An 18,194-nucleotide genomic window follows, 5' to 3' on the forward strand; every position below is an offset into this window, starting at 1 on the left:
ACGGCCAATTCTCTCTATGACAATGGCAAACCCAGCCTAATCCATCCATCCATCAATCCTGGTCTGTGTCACTGGGGCAACAGTCAAAGAAGAGGTATCTCCTCCATCTTTGCCCGTGGGTCTCCACCAATTGGGACCTGCCTGAAACACCTCGCTTAGGAGACATCGGGTCAGATGAATCACCTCAACGGGCTCTTTTTAATGTGGAGTAGCAACTCTACTCTGAGCCCCTCCAGAATGATTGAGCACCTCACCCTATCTCTAAGGGAGAACCCAGACATTCCCTGGAAAAAGCTCATTTCTGCTGCTTGTATCCATGATCTCATTCTTCTGGTCACTACCTAAAACTTGTGGATAGGTGAGGGCAAGATCATCTTTACTACTGCTGCACCAATCTGCCACGCCCTCCCCAGGTCACCAATCAACAAGACACCAGATCACTTGAACTCCAACCAGGGTGGGCACTCCACTTTGTTCCAGCTGAGAACCGTGGGCTCACTCTCATTTTAGTGTCCGTTTATTTCTGTTAACATAAACGGAAAAAGCACTTTAGGATTTTAAAGATGATCTGCAGAGTACTGATCCCCCTCTCAATAATTTTGCTATCGAATCCTGTAAATTCTGCAGCCAAAAAATTAAAATGTCAATCAGAAAAGGACATCCTGTGTTATCGTCAGTGATGTCACTGGTGATGTCACGCCAGATAGTCAGCCGGCAGTCGAAAGATAAATTTAGGGTAATCTGGGATAGGAGTGCATCGACACACCACAGCGCTCACAGATGCAGATACACTTTTTAATCTCAGTGTTGCTTTTTCTTTTTCTCTCACACACACGCACACACACACACACACACACACACACACACACACACACACACACACACACACACACACACACACACACACACACACACACACTCTTCCTGTGCAGATACTACAGTATGCACACACTCAAAGTATACTCTGTACACTAATCCTCAGTATTCTATATACCTGTCCCAGATCATGTCAAGTAATCTCTGGCTGCATGCAGACGGACAGAGCAGGGACACGGGCTCTAAAGCTTGGATTAGACACACACACACGAGCAAACTCCTAAACCCTGCAAACACACCAGGGGTTTTACTCGTCCACAAATCGTTCAAAGTAGGCTAATCGTGGCCTCAGAAGCGCTGTTATGTTTTTCACGTGGTCAGAAACATCATTTGTTACACTCACGGGGTGCCGGCTGCGATAAAAGAACTTTTTGTAATCAAATCATCCAGTGTTCTTTTCTCCTTTAAGTGATTTAATAAAAAAAAGACTACACAAAGCAGACAAAGACGAATGCAGCGCAAACACGCTGTCAGTGAATTTCACTAATAATAAATGCTGTATTTGAAACACAGTCTGCAAAGGTTTAGATATCTGACAAAGATGGAAATGCAGATTACTGTGACACCAGAGAAAAAAGTGCCCAAAAATAATACTTCACTTCATTTTGATTTTATCAGAAAAACTCATTTTAGTGGCCCTGAGCAGTCTAAGGAGACAAAACACAGGCAACTTTCAGCTTTTCTTGTTTTCACCTCATTTCTTTTCTAAATCCAGCACATTTTCTTGTATTTTGACCTCCGAGTGACTGAGTGTGATCACTTATTTATTTACATGTGGCCCTGTAATGTTTTTAATTGTGAAACTGGAAAATTCGTGGTGTGAGACAATCTGTTTCTCCTAAACCTTTGGCCTGTGAGGGATCATTTATTTCCCAGCATGGCCTTTGGTTTTAATGTCATTTAGTGGTAATTAATCAGGTGTCTCATATTAACAGTTATGTCTTTCAGATCTTTTAGCAATCTGAATATTTGTGTGTCTCGAGAAATTGTTTCAATTATTACACATCTACAGTCTTGATGTACAAAGGAAAGTCAAATGAGGGATATAACACAAACATTATAAAAAATGAGGCAGGCCTTTATTGTGGCTGATCAAAAGTCTCAAATGAAATACAAAAGTCCAACCAGAACCAGAATCAAAAGAACACTGAATATGCAGAAAAATCAAACAGGAACAAAGCAGCAAACACAGAGAGGAACATAACAGATGCTTTGATAAAAGACAAAGAGAAGATGAATTGATTGATGAGCCTTTCTGGAACTAAAACCTCACTGTTGCTCATCTGAACTCAGACTTTCTTGAGAAGGGATGCAAAGAAACCAAAAGACAAGGACAAAAGACAGAGTGAGGAACAGAGAGGAAAACACTGAGGGAACCAAGTCTACAGCAAAGAATAAAAATCAAAGCACGAACACATCAACACCAGAATAACCATAATGTAAAAACAGTAAAATACTGTAGCTTCACTGTAGGTGAGCTTCCTCCAGCTCATCTATGGTGCTAGCATCCTGCAATACATGATTCACTCAAACATCATTTAAAGGTTTAAAACAAACTGTATTTTCTGTTAAACAATCAGATCAGGCTGGTCTAAGTAAGTAAGTTGTATGATTTGTATTTTGTATCAAAATTATTTCAAACCATAAAAATAAAAGGAGATCTCAAATTCCTCAGTTAAATAAATAAATCAGTTTATTTGCTGAAGCAGTTCAATCGCATGAAGGTAAAGCTGAGCTCTCAGATCGCCCACAGGCTGCCACATTAATCAGCTGCAATAAACCTAAAGGCTTGGACACGATGTCTAAGAAGAAAACAAACACTGTTTTGCACTTCGCTGATGGCGTCCTGCATAAAACTTTCCAAAAGCTTCTTCTGGGTTATTATGAACACTGCATAAAAACACGAGCTGACACGTACAATAGAAAGCTTTTTACCTCCAAATTCTGTCCCAGCTCTGTCTAACATACTGTCCTCACATAACTCCTGCATCCCCGTCCAAACTACAGTCTTCTTTTACAGTTTACCTGGAATTGAAAACCTTATTATGGTGTCAAACTGAAGCATGAAAAGAAAAAAGATTTTGTGAGCCACTTTGTTAAGAAATATCTAAGTTTCGTGATATCGTTTCACCTCCCATGTAAGAGGCTTCTTCATTTCTAAAGCCAAATGGTGGAAAGTCCCAGGTACCATATATTATACCTACAGCTATATTATAATAATAGCGCTGTATTGGATTGTAGATTCACCATTTGGTATAAAAAAAATGAAAGCATGGCTACAAGCACAATTTGGGCACCTGTTGCTGACCATGTCCATCCCTGCATGACCACAGGGCTTCAGCAGGATGATGCACCATCTATCTGTCTGTCAATCTTGTTAACATGGAGTTAAATCTTTGTGGAATTTTTCTGGTACCTTGTTGAATCTATGCCACAGAATTAGGAGAATTAGGAAATCTTGGAAGAAAAAAAAGGAGCCGGTCCAACTCAGTACAAGCAAGGTGTACCCAATGAAGTCACAGGTAAATGTGTATCAGTGACACAAAGCAAAAGATCACAAACCGGAAATTCCAATTTTCTATTTTGCAGCAGCACATTTATGTCCTAACTCGAACTCTGTACTTTGTGCACATGCAGACCTCTAAAGTTAACAGACCTTTAGTGACTTTCCTAATGTCAGCAAGCATTTAAAGCAGAGTCAGCCTGAAACCAAAACAACTGACAGTCAACCTATGAATAATAATAAAGTTCACGGGGACCAGAACTTACTAGGAAAACTACAATGTAAAGATCAGGAATAAAAGCTTTAGTAACAGAACTCACCATTAGAACAATAACATAAACCCAAACTAAAAAAATGTTCATCAAGAATCTGAAACTCAAAAGCACCGTGACATAGACGGCATGTTATGATCAGTAAAAATCACTTGTACTAGTGCTCACTGATAATGTGAACATAATGACCTCACAGTAATGACAGTTCCTTCCTGGCTATCAGTGACTGAGACACACAGAGGCAGATTGAGCTGTAGTTCCTGAAATGCCTGTGGGGCTGAATGGAGTGACTCGGGCTATTTTCAGCATTAGAGAAGGAAAAAACAGAAAGTCAGATAGAGGAAGAGTGAGCCAGGGTGACAAACAGCCCGTGTTAGTGTCTGCAGGAAACAATCAATGCTCATTTTATTAGTCATTTTAAAACAACATGTTGGCCTCTATCAGGGCCCAAAACTCAAGTACAGAAAACTCTGTCCAGACCTTTCCTAGCAAAAACTAAATAAAACTCACACAACTAACTTCATCATGTTAGACTGAGAAGAACATATATGAAAAAGCAAAGTAGAGCTCTTCTCTCACTCACTCACCCATTGTTTGCTTTTCCTGGTTTGGAGCTGCTGCTTCTTCTTCTTCTTCTGTTTCCTGCAATTACTCAGTTTGAAGTTTTCAGACAGAAACACCAGCCGCTCTAAAACCAGCCCCAAAAAACGCCTCATTGGAAAATCACTGAGCAGAAGCACACACACCAGCGTGTGTACACGTGTGTGTGTGCGTGCATGTGTGTGTTTGAGAGCGAAAGTGAGATATATAATTGATGGTGTCAGACAGAGAAGGTGGTGTGTCTGTAGGTGAGAGTGTTTGAAATGTACGTGGAGCAAGGAATACAAATATGAGAGAGGGTGTCAGTGAGGGAGGAGGGAAGGGAGTCGGCTTTCAGTAAATATAAGGAGAGGGGGTGAGGAGGATGAGCTATAAGAAAGGAAAGGCCAGACACTGTTCGTGTCTGTTGGTGGGAGTAGACCGTGAGCCGGAGCTGATATTGTTATATGTTCATCATACATCTGGCATGACGGGGGCGGTTCTATTTTTTTTGTCGGTGACTGAGTCAAAGGTTTGACTGTAAAACTCGGACGGTTGTCTCCAATCAGTTTTAGGTCAAAGTTTAGTTCTTCATGATAAAAGTAAACCAACTTTCAGCTGCTGTGAAAGGCTGCAGTTGGTTTAAATACAACTAAACCTGACGGAAACAAAACAGAGCTTTATTTTAAAGAACATCTGTTAACCACAGTCATATAAAGATGATGTTAAAACAAAAAAACCCAAAAAACAAATCAAGTAGCTAGATGCAGAGGACAGGAAGCACAGGAACATAGATGATGGAGCCAAGAAGGAAAACAGACAACAAAGACCATCCCTGATTCTTGTCCCTGTCATCGTGGATGCAGGTGGAGGACGGGAGCAAAGTACGAGCAGGGAGGATTCGAGACATCGAGATGATGGTATTTGGTACAGCTGCATCACAGATAGTTTTATTTTAGATTAAGTAAAGCTACAGCTGTATTTCATAATCTCAGGTGTTGCACTATGAATGACATGTTTTCTATTTAGGGCAATATGATCAAACCTTTTGTTTTTTAAATCATGCACACAGAAGCAGAGCAAATCAGAAGATGAGGAAAGGATGAGGTCACTATGTGACTTTGTTCCACGTTATAAATTGCTCATTTATGAGCTTTTAATTTGACTTAATTGCTGTAATTGCAGTAATTCTTATGTCTAATGAGTAAATTATTGTGTATTAGGGAAGCATAAAGTCTATCACTCACTGTACTTTTCAGCTAACTGGTTATAAAAGAACAAAAAGCTCAACTCTGTGAGTTAACCCTCTCTCCTAACACTCTGCTATTAGCCCTTCCAAGCAAATAGCTAATAGCTCTTCCAAGTTTTGTCAATTGTGACTCACATGTCAAAAAAACTATCACATGGCAACAGCCCAGTGCATTTAGGGATGTAGACATGGTCAAGACGACCTGCTGATGGTCAAACAGAGCATCAGAATGGGGAAGAAAGGTGATTTAAGTGACTTTAAGTGTGTCACGTTTAGGGGTGGCAGACAGGCTGATCTGAGGATTTCAGAAACTGCTGATCTGCCTGGATTTTCCTGCACATCCCTCTCTAGGGTGAGAATGGTCTGAAAAAGAGAAACTATCAGTGAGCGGCAGTCCTCTGGTTGAAAATCCCTTGTTAATGCCAGAGTCGGGAGAAAAAGACCAGAATACTTCAGGCTGAGAAGAGAACAGTAACTGAAATAACTTAGTATAGCCAAGGTATGCATGAGAGTATATCTGAATGCAGAAGCAGAAGAGCACACAGTGCAGTTCCTCTCAGCCAAGAACTGGAAACTGGGGATACAAATTTTACCACAGAAGACTGCCTGGTCGTTTCAGTCCTGATTTCTGCTCCAACATTTGGATAATTTTCAAAATTTGTCATAAATGACTTGAAAGCATGGCTCCATACTGCTTTGTATCAGCTGTTCAGATTGGTGGTGTGGTAATGGTATGATATTTTTGACAGACTTTGGTCCCCTTGGTACCAACTGAGCGTCATTTAAACTCCGCTACTTACCGGAGTACTGTTGCTGGCGATGTTAGTCCCTTTATGGCCACAGTTATCCTGGTGCTAGGTTATCTAGGAAAACACGCCATTTCACAAAGCTCAAATTATCTTGAACACGTGTAAATCATAGATCATGGATGTGTGGCTAATTCATCTGCAGCAGCTGTGTGATCCTATCACCTTGTTGAATCTATGCCATGAAGAATTAAGGCAGCTCTAAGGCAAAAAGGAGGTAAACGTTGGTTATAGCAAGGTGTAACTAATAAAGCGGGCAGTCAGTTTAATGTTTGTTGAACAATTACTGCAAAGTGAAAATTTTTAAAAACCTAAACTTAAGAGAAACACCTAAATATAACAATGAAACCACACCACCTCCTAATAAACTACAAATCTGCAGAAATATGAGCATTTCTGTATTATTTGAGCTGTGGTGTGGATTGAAGCTGTCCAGCAGCAGCAGTGGTAAAGCTGGAGGGCAGAGATTAGAGAGGCTGCACTGATATGCTGCAGCATGACTGCACTGTCACACACACACACACACACACACACACACACACACACACACACACACATGTCTGGTTTGCTATCCTCGTGGGGACATCCCATTGACATAATGCTTTCCCTAGCCCCTTACCCTAACCCTAACCATTAAAAATGAATGCCTAACCCTAACCCTTACCCTAAACCTAACCATAACCTAATTGTAACCCTGACAGTAAAACCGCATTTTGAGTGTGAAAATTGCTTTCAACCCCCGAGGGGACCTGGATTTTGGTCCCCACGGTGCAGAAAGTCCCCACCAGGATAGTAAAAGTCAGATTTTGGTCCCCACCAGGATAGTACGAACCCGTACACACACACACACACACACACACACACACACACAGATAGGACACAGAAGGTACACTGGCAGAAGAGCTTCGCCCCTCGCTCTCTCTTCCTGTCACACAAGGTCACATGTTGGGTGCATGTGCTCAAACACACACAGATACCCTCTGTCTCTGCGGCAGCTATTGGCAGAAAATCAGTACACAGTTCAGTAGAAAAGAGACGTTACATTAACATGCACTGTGACTAAATCTACTGTTCCTCCTGTTCTTGCACATGCATAATCAGAAATCTTCAACACAGATTATTTATCATGTGACTGACTGATATTTACGGCCCACAATCCTTTGCAGCTGCTGCCTGGAGACACTTGAGCCAGACAGTGATGAGTGAGAAGGACTTTTCTTGATTAAAGAGTTGTATTCAGAGATACTTGAATTAAAGTGAAGAGCATCATTAAGAGGTTTCATCAGTCACACGTGTCATTAATACATAAGTGGAAAGATTAACTTTTAATCACATAATAGGCAGTGTTTTCTTATAAATGATAGCAGTCTGCAACTGCCACGTGTATTATCAGGGCTTTCAGACCAACAAACATCTACTATGTGTTTGTAGGAACTGGATTTAATACACAAAATGTTTGTCCAAGTTCCTAAAGAGGACAGTGATGTACAACCACCTACAACATACAATACAGGCACAGAACAGAGACAACCAGGCTCTCTCACACCCACTTTTCCAACCGTTTGTCCATTACAGCTTCTCTACTGGAAGTACGCTGACTGCAGTGTGCATGTTTGCACGTCACACTAAGGCATATGAGAAACCACTGAGGCATGTTTATCAGCTGTCACCAGCTGTCCACTAGAAGGACAAGTGCTTACAATTAGTTCCTAAACAGCTCCAATCATTCAGTGAGCTAATACCGTGTAAACTAACTTGTGTCTGTTTGCAAGTACTGCAAGCTTTCAGGACTGAGTGTGTAAATATCAGAATATTTTAGTATATTTGTTTAAATAATTTTATGAACGTACGTACATCCAGCCACAGGTTCACCTTCATTTCAGCCTCTAGATGATCTAATGTACCAATGTGTCTCTTTAAAACAAACAAGAAAGTTATAAACCTCATTATTTCTTTGTTTAAAATAATGAGGAAAAAGTAAAACTCATCATACTAGGATAATAATAACCCAAAAAAGGGAATTCCATCCTCCGTAACCTTTCAGTTAACCAAAGTCAGGTTGGGGTTGCAGCAATGCTTTTCAGTTCCTCCTCGGGGAATCCTAAGGCTTTCTCAGGACAGATGAGATATATAATCTTTTCAGCAGGTTCTGGGTCTACCCAGGGGCGTCCTCCCAGACCTGTATGCACAGATAGTACGCACCCAGGAGGTATGTACATGCTACCTCAGCTCCTTTCAATATGGAGCAGGGCTCTAATCCCTCCAGATGTTCTTGACCCTATGTCTAAGGCTGATCTCAGAGGAAACTGCTAAGAGTGGACTGCTAAGAAGAAATCGTCACCTTCCAGCTCAGCTCTCTCTTCACCACAGCAGGCCAGTTAAATGCCTGCATTTCCGCACTAATCCATCAGTCCACCTCATGCTCCCCTCCCCATTGATCATGAATAGGATTCCGAGTTACTTGAAATCCAGCCTCTCTTCCCTAAAAAATCTCTAAAGGATCAAACTCACTTTGGGAATATTTAATCAAACTTGGAATCCACCACTTGAGACAATAAAACAGACCTCACACTGCAGCTGATTTAGCTTTGGGGCCATCAGTCTACTACCAAGCGACTGGTGGTGAGGAAGCATGACTTCTTGGCATGCCAACAACCAAGAAATAGCCTGGTCCACAATCCATGTAATCCCCCTCATCATCTTTTTCAAAGAAGCTGAAAGTTCATATTTCATTTGAATCTAGGCCTCGATGATTCAGAATGCCTACGACATATAAAGTTTCTACAAAGACAGCCTTGTATTTACAGACTGTGAGTCTGTCTTTCACCGCATTAGTTGTATAACCAAGCATAATGGCCGTGTCAGGAAGTGTGTCGTTTTCCTGTGAATTATGTAACCAATATGATTGGATGATGTTTGGGCTGCTGTTGCATTGCTGTTTTGAATGATGATGGACTGTCTTGGGGATGTGGGAGTGTAGTGTTCCTATACCTGCTCTACCAGTCATTCATGGAGAGAAGTTCTCCGGGGAGTGAAATGGTTTGCAGTCGGTTCCTTTTTTCAAAGTGTTGCAGCATTTTCCACTTTTTTTTTTTTTTGCATGTCCTGCGACTGCTTCTGCTCTTACATCGTTGCCTCCACCTTAGATCTTTCTGGTCTAGGAGCTTAAATTAAATCAGGAAGAAGATCTGAGAGCAGCTGGTCGCAGCAGCCCACACAACTTAAATTAAATTTCTGTGATATTTCAAACGACAGTGCGTTCACTTGTTAATCATGAATCATGAAAGGATAAATCAGCCAACGTGGGTGGGGAGAAAATTTGGAAAGTATTGCACACTGAGTAGAAAATAGCTCGGCCCCTCCAGAGAGGCAGCTTCAAGGAACACCTGCTGTTAAACTGGAGGGATTTAAACCTTAAACAAGGAGATATGGAGCAGCGCTCACTGAGGGCAGACTGATGACATATTTTAAGCTAACTCAAAAATACAATTAAGCAAACCATTAAAAATGCTCCAAAAGGTACCCACAGCACAAAACAGACGTAGAGGTCTAGTTCAGTGACTTCCATTAGCAACGTGAAATCTAACAGACAGCAATTAGCTACAGCTGCCTGTGTCAGGACACCACGCCCTTAAATCCAATATCCAGGTGAATGAAACCATGTAAACAGATGATGTAAAGATGGAAGGAGCTTCCACGTCTGTATTCTCTTTAAAGGCCAGCAGGGGGCGACTCTTCTGCTTAAAAAAGTGATTTCTGTTTTAAATACATAGATATGCTCATTGACTGATAACAAAGTCACAATTTGAAAAGCTGAGAACACTGGGCACTCAAATCTCTCAACTCTTAGGACCATAACGTCAATAAACAGTGAAGTGATGGTGTGATGTCCGTCTGTCATACAGTTTATGGTTCTAAAGTCCTTCAGCCACCTGTAGACTTGTTAGACAGGTAGGAAACTATCTGCAGAGGATAAAACCTCTGCAGATAAAACATTTTTGTTGTAAAGTTGGAGATTTTAACCACAGACCAGATAAAAGAAGCTCCACGGAGCATCGTGGTGGGCGTCCTTTGTTCTTTTTTAGCCAGAAGTTACCTGATATGGATGAATGGCTGGAGTGTTCATTTATCAACTAACGCGAGCATTCATAAACTGTCTGGGTAACTTCGGTAGAGGACTAATACAATGCTAGGATTTCACTCACTAAAACTGAAGCACGCTTTGGTAAGCCATGAAATTGGTCAGATAATTCAATTCAAAAAATGATTTTAAAGACACTAACACCATAAATATAGTGAGAAAGTACAGTTTTAGGATTCAAAGTAGTGAAGATGAAGCCAAGAAATCGCTAATCGGCTCCAGCTGCCTGTCAATCAATGTGGCCACGCCTCTAATGCAATTATCCAGGTGAAGGAGTGATATTAAGAAGTGGCCTTTATGGATAGGATTAACCTGTCTGCAAAGGCCAAAACCGTTTGTGGTACCACCTGTAAATGTGCTTGATATGGGTTAAATATGTAAATTCAGGTGGGGGACTCATTCTGAAGCCAGCCTCAAGTGGCCACTACAGGAACTGCATGTTTTGGCATTTCAACTCAGATTGTTCTTCAGCTCTGGAGGTTGCTGCTTGGTTTCATTGCATCCAAAAATGTTTCAACTGGTTATTAAGGTATGTTGTGCTTAAATGAATTAAAGCTTCTAAACAAAAAAAGCAAGGACCAAAAACAAAAAACCGAAAAACAATCCCAGAGTCACACCAGCCTCCCTACTGCCAGATCTTGGCCTCTGTGTGTGTGTGTGTGTGTGTGTGTGTGTGTGTGTGTGTGTGTGTGTGTGTGTGTATGTGCAAAAGTAGACCACAGTGACAGCTGAAGGTGATTTGTGTTTCAGACACCCTACTCTCACTATCCACACCCCCTCACCCACAGAACAATCAGTACCGTCTCTATAGGAACTGTGTGCATTGAGTAAAACACGAGCTACCAGCTCAATGAGAAGGAAACAATTCTCACACTTGGGGCGCAATACAAGTGATTTATTAATACAATGATTTATGTATTAATAAATCATTTATTTTCATGGACTTTCTTTAGTCTTTCTTTTTCTACAAAGTCTATGCATAACAACTTTTCACAAAATACCACAGTTATTTGACTAAAATAAATAAATACGCCAAAGCAAAAAGCCACTTGATCAATTTACAAATATTTTCACCAAGCTTAAAACTTTGTTTTTTCCAATCCAGACATGATGTATTACAGATGTTAGCGACGGACAATGCTAAATTTGCTACTGGTAAAAATACATGAATAAAGATAAAATAATATTTAGAGTCCAGAGCATTTCAGGTGTGTCTCTGACGCTTAACTTAGATCCAGCAGCACTTTGAGTTAAATTCTAACATAAACGTCCTAAACCAATAGAAATGACTCTGCTCCGTGACGTTTACATGTAACTTCTGTCACCAACATGGCACACCCCCTCTGTATTTACCATTACATTTTAAGTGAAGAAATGTTTTTAAAGGGAAGCTATTGAGCTTTTTCTTATACTCTGTCCTTTCAATTTCATATTATACGGTAAACAAAAGCGCCAGTGGTTACTATGTCAATATACGAGTCTGAATCATGCAACTCTAGTAGCAGCATTTGAGTACAAATATGGAGCTGTAAATGAGTCTTTTAAGGTAAGAGTATAGGTTTTCTGTGCTAAAGCTTTGAACAAAAATTCTGAGGAAGATGCAAAAATTTTCATGAAGTTCAACATAAAAGAAAGTAAATGAGAGATTGTACGGCGTTTGTAACATTTCTGTAGCTTTCTCTATTCATGGAAAAAGAAGATACTGACGGCAGTGCTGCCGGCTCTGTACCCAGGAAAATATGTGCCGGCTGCTCAACATTTCAGAAGAAGTTGCCAGATGATATCATGCTCTGTTTTGAATTTGTTGTGTCAGTCTCGCGAGCTGCCCTTGTTTGGAGACACGAGGGCAAAAGAGCTTTAATTGTCAAAACAATACAGTGAACAGTGGCTGGTTTCCAGAACAAGCTAGGAGATGGTGTACTTTGGATCAAAGGTTAGAGAAAGCGCCTGAACCGAGGTGGAGGACTGGAAATTCAGGGTGAGGTCAAAAGTCAAGGTAGCAGGCTTCCATGCCTCTCTTTCTCTGCCTCGCTCTATAGAGTAAACACTTCTGTATATCTTCAGAGTATTGTCTGGAGCTGACAGCAGCCACAAAGAGGTGTAGTGTTTTCTGCCATGTGTCATGTGGGAGAGAGAGAGATAAAGAGAAACAGGAATAGAGGGAGGAAGGACGGAAGGGAAACAGGAATACTAATGTCCACCGATTTCAGGGTTGGTAATTTGAGACTTTTTCTCCGACTGGCCCTAAAAGATGCAGGTCAACACAAGCACGAACGCAAACATATATATACATTAACTCTACTGTGTGAATGGAAACATAACATTCGTCGGGACCTTCAGCAAAGTAGATGAAGCAGATGAAGCCTTTTACAGACAGTGAATGGAGGTGGCTACTGTCACATCACCCATTAAGTTTGTGAAGTCCCATTTTCAAGCCTCAAGATGGCTGTTTTCGCCATCACTATCTTGGTGTTTTGAAACCTGATACCAAAAGCAAAGGGTGGATCTCATTGGCTAATGGCTTGTGCCACTGTCGTGATGTTTGAAGTGCAAATATAAATGCAAATGCAAGAAGTGCAATGCTATCAGTGGACCAGAAAAGAGCAGGATGATGAGAAGACTCTAATATTACGCCCCTCGTTAGCACACGCCCTCTGTAGAGCACGTACCAGTTCCAAAATGCACTTTTTTCCACTTTTTTTTATCTTTTCAGGGATTATATGTTCTAGAACAAAATGTGAAAATGTGTCAAGCTGGTACTAAACACAGACCCCGCTTCAGGCACCTAACCAAAAACCAACACAAATGGACCTGGCAGTACAAAAACGCTTCAGGCACTCTGCGCTTGACTGCAGATATTTCCTGTGTGTACATACAGAGAACCTCCAGTGTCTGCTGCATAACGCACATTATGATAAGGCTGTTCATAAAGGCTTAATGAGATGTAGTTAATGCTTTATAAATGGTTAAAAGACTTTTGCTTAGACACCAATAGGAAGACACTGATAGGAGTTAATTTGGGACAACTGTGGAAAATCTCAGCACAAAACCACTGAACCACAGTTTATTTTGTCGTCATGTCCATTTTTCCGCCAAGTCACAGAAACTTGATTCTGTTCATCTGGATGGAAAGTTTTTAGTGTCAAAAACGTCTTCAATGACTTCTTCAACATCATCTGATGTTGCAACAGTACAGTTGCACCACGATCTCAGTTTCATATTTGTTAATCCTGTCATGACCATTAATAAATGGCTGTGAGTTCCATTCACAGAGAGTTGGGAAATGGCTGCAATCACAGCATCGTAAGATGGTGAAAGATGTGCCCTTAGGCCCCCTCAGAGATGGGAAGAAAATCTAAAATTACATGAAGTATTGCACTGAGTCACTTTGCAGTCATCTGGCTCAAACAGACTAAATGAAGTCTGGTGTAAAAATGTTTCCCACAATTCCAAACGAATGTGTAAATATTAGGAAAAAAACATGGTGAAAAATATCAGGATACAGCCACATAATCAGCTGTCTTGTTGGTTCTGGCTGATGATTGGCTGTTGTGTGACATGCACTCACTAAAGTTGAAGGAATGTGAGAAGTGCTGAGCTGTTCAGTTATTTCTTTGTTTCCTTGTCTCTCAATGAAAATTCACCGCTAACATTCCTGGAGATGACATGGGAAGTGCTCAAAGCGTTTCCTAAACTGTGTGTTGGTTTCCAAGTTGGTGCCGCTCTTGAAAATTAAACGGTTAAGTGGAAAACAAGGGTAAAAGTTGGACTGTCACAACACTTTACACGCTGAGCTTCTCGTGTATTAGAAAACTACAGTTTTATTGAGTCCAACTATAGAGCCAGTTTGTTGCATTGAAATAAAACTTTTTACATAGTTTTATATATTTTTTTATTAATTTTTATTTTTTATTTTTTTAGCCTTTAACCCACTGAATCTGATTTCTTTTTTTCTATTAGGTATCAATACCTTAATGACCTATTTCTGCCTTATTTCAACTATTTTGTTAGAGGTAGTATTTAATATTTTGGCAGCTGTGTTACAGGAAATTCCAAACTTTTAGAACAAATAAATTCAATCCCAGCCTATCTTATCTTATCCTTATCCTGTCTATCAGTAGTTCCACTTGCACAAGTTAAAGCTCAGCATGTATTTATATTGAGGTTTGGCACATTTAAATTAATGCACACAGTACGTTTAAAAAAATGTTTAATTAATAAATGAACTGAAACAAACTATACCCTCATCCAGACATAGATTGCAGGAGTGAAATGAGCTTATTTCTAAGGGTTTGACGTGTGTTTGAAGCTGTAGGCTCCAGGCTGCTGCCTCAGCTCGACTCTTCGGTTCAGAAGTTGCATATCCATAAACTCCTGGAACCTTTCATGAATGAAAACTCACCGGTAACATTCCTGCTGCTCGCTGCGATGCTGCACCCGTCCCGCTGGAAAAACAACTTTCTCCTCCTTATTTTCCTCTTCTCTCCCCTCTGCGCGTGCTTTTTCTGCCTTTTACCTTTGCTTCGAGACAGCTTTCCATAAATCCGAGCCCTTTTCCTTTTTTCGTCTCTCCCTGCCAGACATCCAGATGCTTGGGAAACCTAAAACTCCAGCTCCTCTCTACTCCTCAGTCCCTCCCTCTTCCTTCCTTCCTTCCTTCCTTCCTTTCTCTCGCTCTCTCTCTCTCTCTCTCTCCAGGGGGAAATGCAGCTGGATGTTTTTATAAACTGGAATCACCCTTAAAATCTCACTAATTGCATCCTTTGATCAGCTGTGGGCGGTCGTCCGGTTTGGTTTGCGGGGTGAACTGGGTCACCGTCCTGATCATCCCTCCCATCTGACCCCTGCTCTCCTCCTCCTCCTCCTCCTCCTCTTCTAGTAGTCCTGTAGTAAGAGTCGGTGGCTGAACAATCGTTAAAGTAATGCTCCGTATCATTTTGTGTTAATTTATCTGATTTTTGAGTGCGAGCGCCCTCTGTCGGCCTCATGAGCAACAAAAAAAGTTTCACACTACAAACAGAGTGCCTTGTTCCTGCAAACTCGCCTAACTACGCAGAATATGTGGAGGTATATTCATGGTGACTCGGACTTTTCAGTTCCTGTATTTCCAAAGAACATATAGTCCTGAATGAAGCACTGTGGTACTTAAAAGTACTCACATTAAACCGTAAAATACTGTCATAGCTGGTTTAGCTGAGCTTTAAATGAACTGAAGTAAAAATACTTCTCAAAGCCAGTGTCATCATTATAAGAAACGCTTGTTTGGAAAGGTATTGTAAAGTATTTTCTAACTTTAATTTTAGTGATCACCAGAACATCAAAACTGCATGTAAAGAACCACCAGTCAAATTTATTTTTTATTTAAAGCTTTGGTATTCTAGGTTTCTGCCATAAAATAAGCCTTTAAAAGGTTTATCTCTTTCTTACAATGTCTCTGCTTTATTAGTCAAAACAAAATTATTCACTTCTTCATGTTTACACTATAAAATGTGTGATGGGCTCAACACTTTAAAGTTGAGTCTGAGATGGAACTATACGAGTAAATTTGCTGATATATGTACTATGTCATATAGCGTAACGTTTTCTAGCTGAGAGCAGAAATATGGCAGAAACCTGGATTTAAATTTAACCAATAAGGATTCAGTTGACATGCAGACGCAGAAACCATGCCTGTCTGACAGAAAGTGATGTAGGCTTCAGACCTTTTGGCCTTTTATTTAATTTTTTCTCTCTGGTTTCATCTTAATCTGATTTTCAACCATTAAAAGAACTTCTGGCTCCATTTCTTTTTCTGCTCTTGCGGCTGATGAATCACTTGTGTTTCCTTTCATCTTCACAGTAGGCGTGCATCAAGATATGCCTGCCACCTGAAGAGTGTTCTAGCTTGGTTGCTCTGAAAAGGGTTATTTATTGATTTTTCAGTCATGGAAAGGATCCTGCGATCATCCACTAGAGCCATCTTCTGTGCACATGTAGCCACTTTTAGTCAAACCGCTGACTTGGTGGCTCTTGTTGCTGCAGCCCAACGATGGCCAGTTTCACATTTCTCCTTTAATCACACTTTGGTGTCGGTTCAACATCAAAATACCAGACGTCCTGCTTGGAATAGAAGCCAGACTGTTTAATTAATTAATGTAAGAAATAACATGTCCATTATACACCTCGGGAGTCAGTTTTCCTGGTCCTTTGAAAGAGAGTACATGGATACAGAATAAAGAGTCTCAATTGCTAAGTCTGAATGTGAAAGCTGAGATTCTTTAAGCTCATTCTGCAGACCTAACCAAAAAAAAAACATTTAGGTAAACAGTAAAAATATAAGCATCAATTAAAATATTGAATAAACTTTACAGTTTTGCAAAATTTTAGTTTTCTATAACAGCAGAATTGCTGGGCAAGATATTTTTTTCAATCCAAATTATCCAATAAATTTCCCATCCCCTTTTAAAATAAACGGGAAGAAGGAAAAACGACGATATAGGACGCCGTGGACTCACACACAGGGTTTATATAGCTTACACTGAGCTTAGAGATGCTCAGCTGTCATAAATTCAGCAGATTATCACAGAGCTGTCCTCTGCTGCCAAGGACGATTTGTCTGCCTGTGTGTGTATTTATGTCCTCAATGAGCCATGATGCTCATTTTAAAGTCATAAAGGACTAAATTACTGCCCTAAGTTGATTGAAATGCTTCCTCTGACATGCTGTAGGCCTTTATCAACTAAAACCTGTTATTACTGTGATGTGGTCAATCACTTGTAAACAGAAATTACCTTCATGTTCAAAGCTTTAAATACATTTGAAGGTTTACAAAGTGCAGCTTGTGGTTTTTCTTTTAAATCTCAGTGAAAATGACTTAATTATTTTTATTTATTTATGTTTTTTAAATCCTGTCTGGCAGCTTTTGCAATCAGAATTATGATCTGAGCCAAACATATTTTGCTTTTCCAAGATTAGCTCTATAAATTCTCTATAGGCTCCTCTTGTACCACATTGTATGTGGTATACAGTATGACAATGTCTAAGCCAGGACAGGAAGAGTGTGTGCGTGTGTGAGAGAGACAGAGTGTGAGTGTGTCTTTGTTATGAAACATACTTGAGAATGAAGGTGGGAAGCTGTAATAGCGTCCACCAGGAGCCAGAGGCAGGAAGAGATGCGTCCGGGAGAACCAGGCCATCCGCAGCCCCCAAGAGTACTAAAGACGTAAGGCCACACACCTCTGCGCGCTCATCCCATCAGGAGGAGGGAGGTCCCAGATGGGGCGCCCACAGCCAAGGAGTGGTAGTCCCAGAGGAGACAGGCAGTCAACCCTGGTAGAGGCCACCCACCCCGGTGCGAGTGGAGGGTCCCAGCGCTCCAGGCATGCGAGAACCACCACGGCTCCAGTGTTCAAATGGTAGGATCCATGCTTTCATGTTGTTTAAGACAAACAACATGAAAGCATGGATCCCTCCCACGTCCCACTTTATGAGCACACTTTGAGAGTGTTCATACCATCTGAGAGTACAGAGCCATTAGAGTACAGTTCTTAGACTGTACTCTAATGGCTCCCACTGTCACCAGATCTCAGTCCCACAGAGCATATTTGGAGCATGAAGAATTGAGGCAGTCCTGAAGGTCAAAGTCCAGTCCAACTAGTTACTAGTAAACTGTACCTAATAAATCGGCCCTCACGGTTGGTGGATTATTATCAATCAGCTGCAGCTCGTCAGTTCAAGGTCAGTTCCTGTGCATGTTTTTCTTTTTGTAGGTCAGTCAATAAAACCAATC

General features: G+C 40.8%; 1 protein-coding gene across 2 annotated transcripts in view; it reads right to left on the reverse strand.

Moving 5' to 3' along the window:
* LOC134645733 (apoptosis-stimulating of p53 protein 1-like) overlaps window positions 1-15,265 on the reverse strand; it is a 56,236-nt gene extending 40,971 nt beyond the window's left edge. The window contains exon 1 of one of the 2 annotated variants that reach the window (XM_063499298.1): window positions 14,829-15,265. In XM_063499298.1, coding sequence (XP_063355368.1) covers window positions 14,829-14,837 — 9 coding nt within the window. In that variant the 5' untranslated portion in view covers window positions 14,838-15,265. The remainder of the gene's footprint in view (window positions 1-14,828) is intronic. The other variant, XM_063499299.1, reaches the window with a different exon arrangement.
* Window positions 15,266-18,194: the final 2,929 nt, after the last annotated feature.

Source organism: Pelmatolapia mariae, linkage group LG16_19, assembly GCF_036321145.2.
Source record: "Pelmatolapia mariae isolate MD_Pm_ZW linkage group LG16_19, Pm_UMD_F_2, whole genome shotgun sequence".
NCBI classification, from domain to species: Eukaryota; Metazoa; Chordata; class Actinopteri; order Cichliformes; family Cichlidae; genus Pelmatolapia; species Pelmatolapia mariae.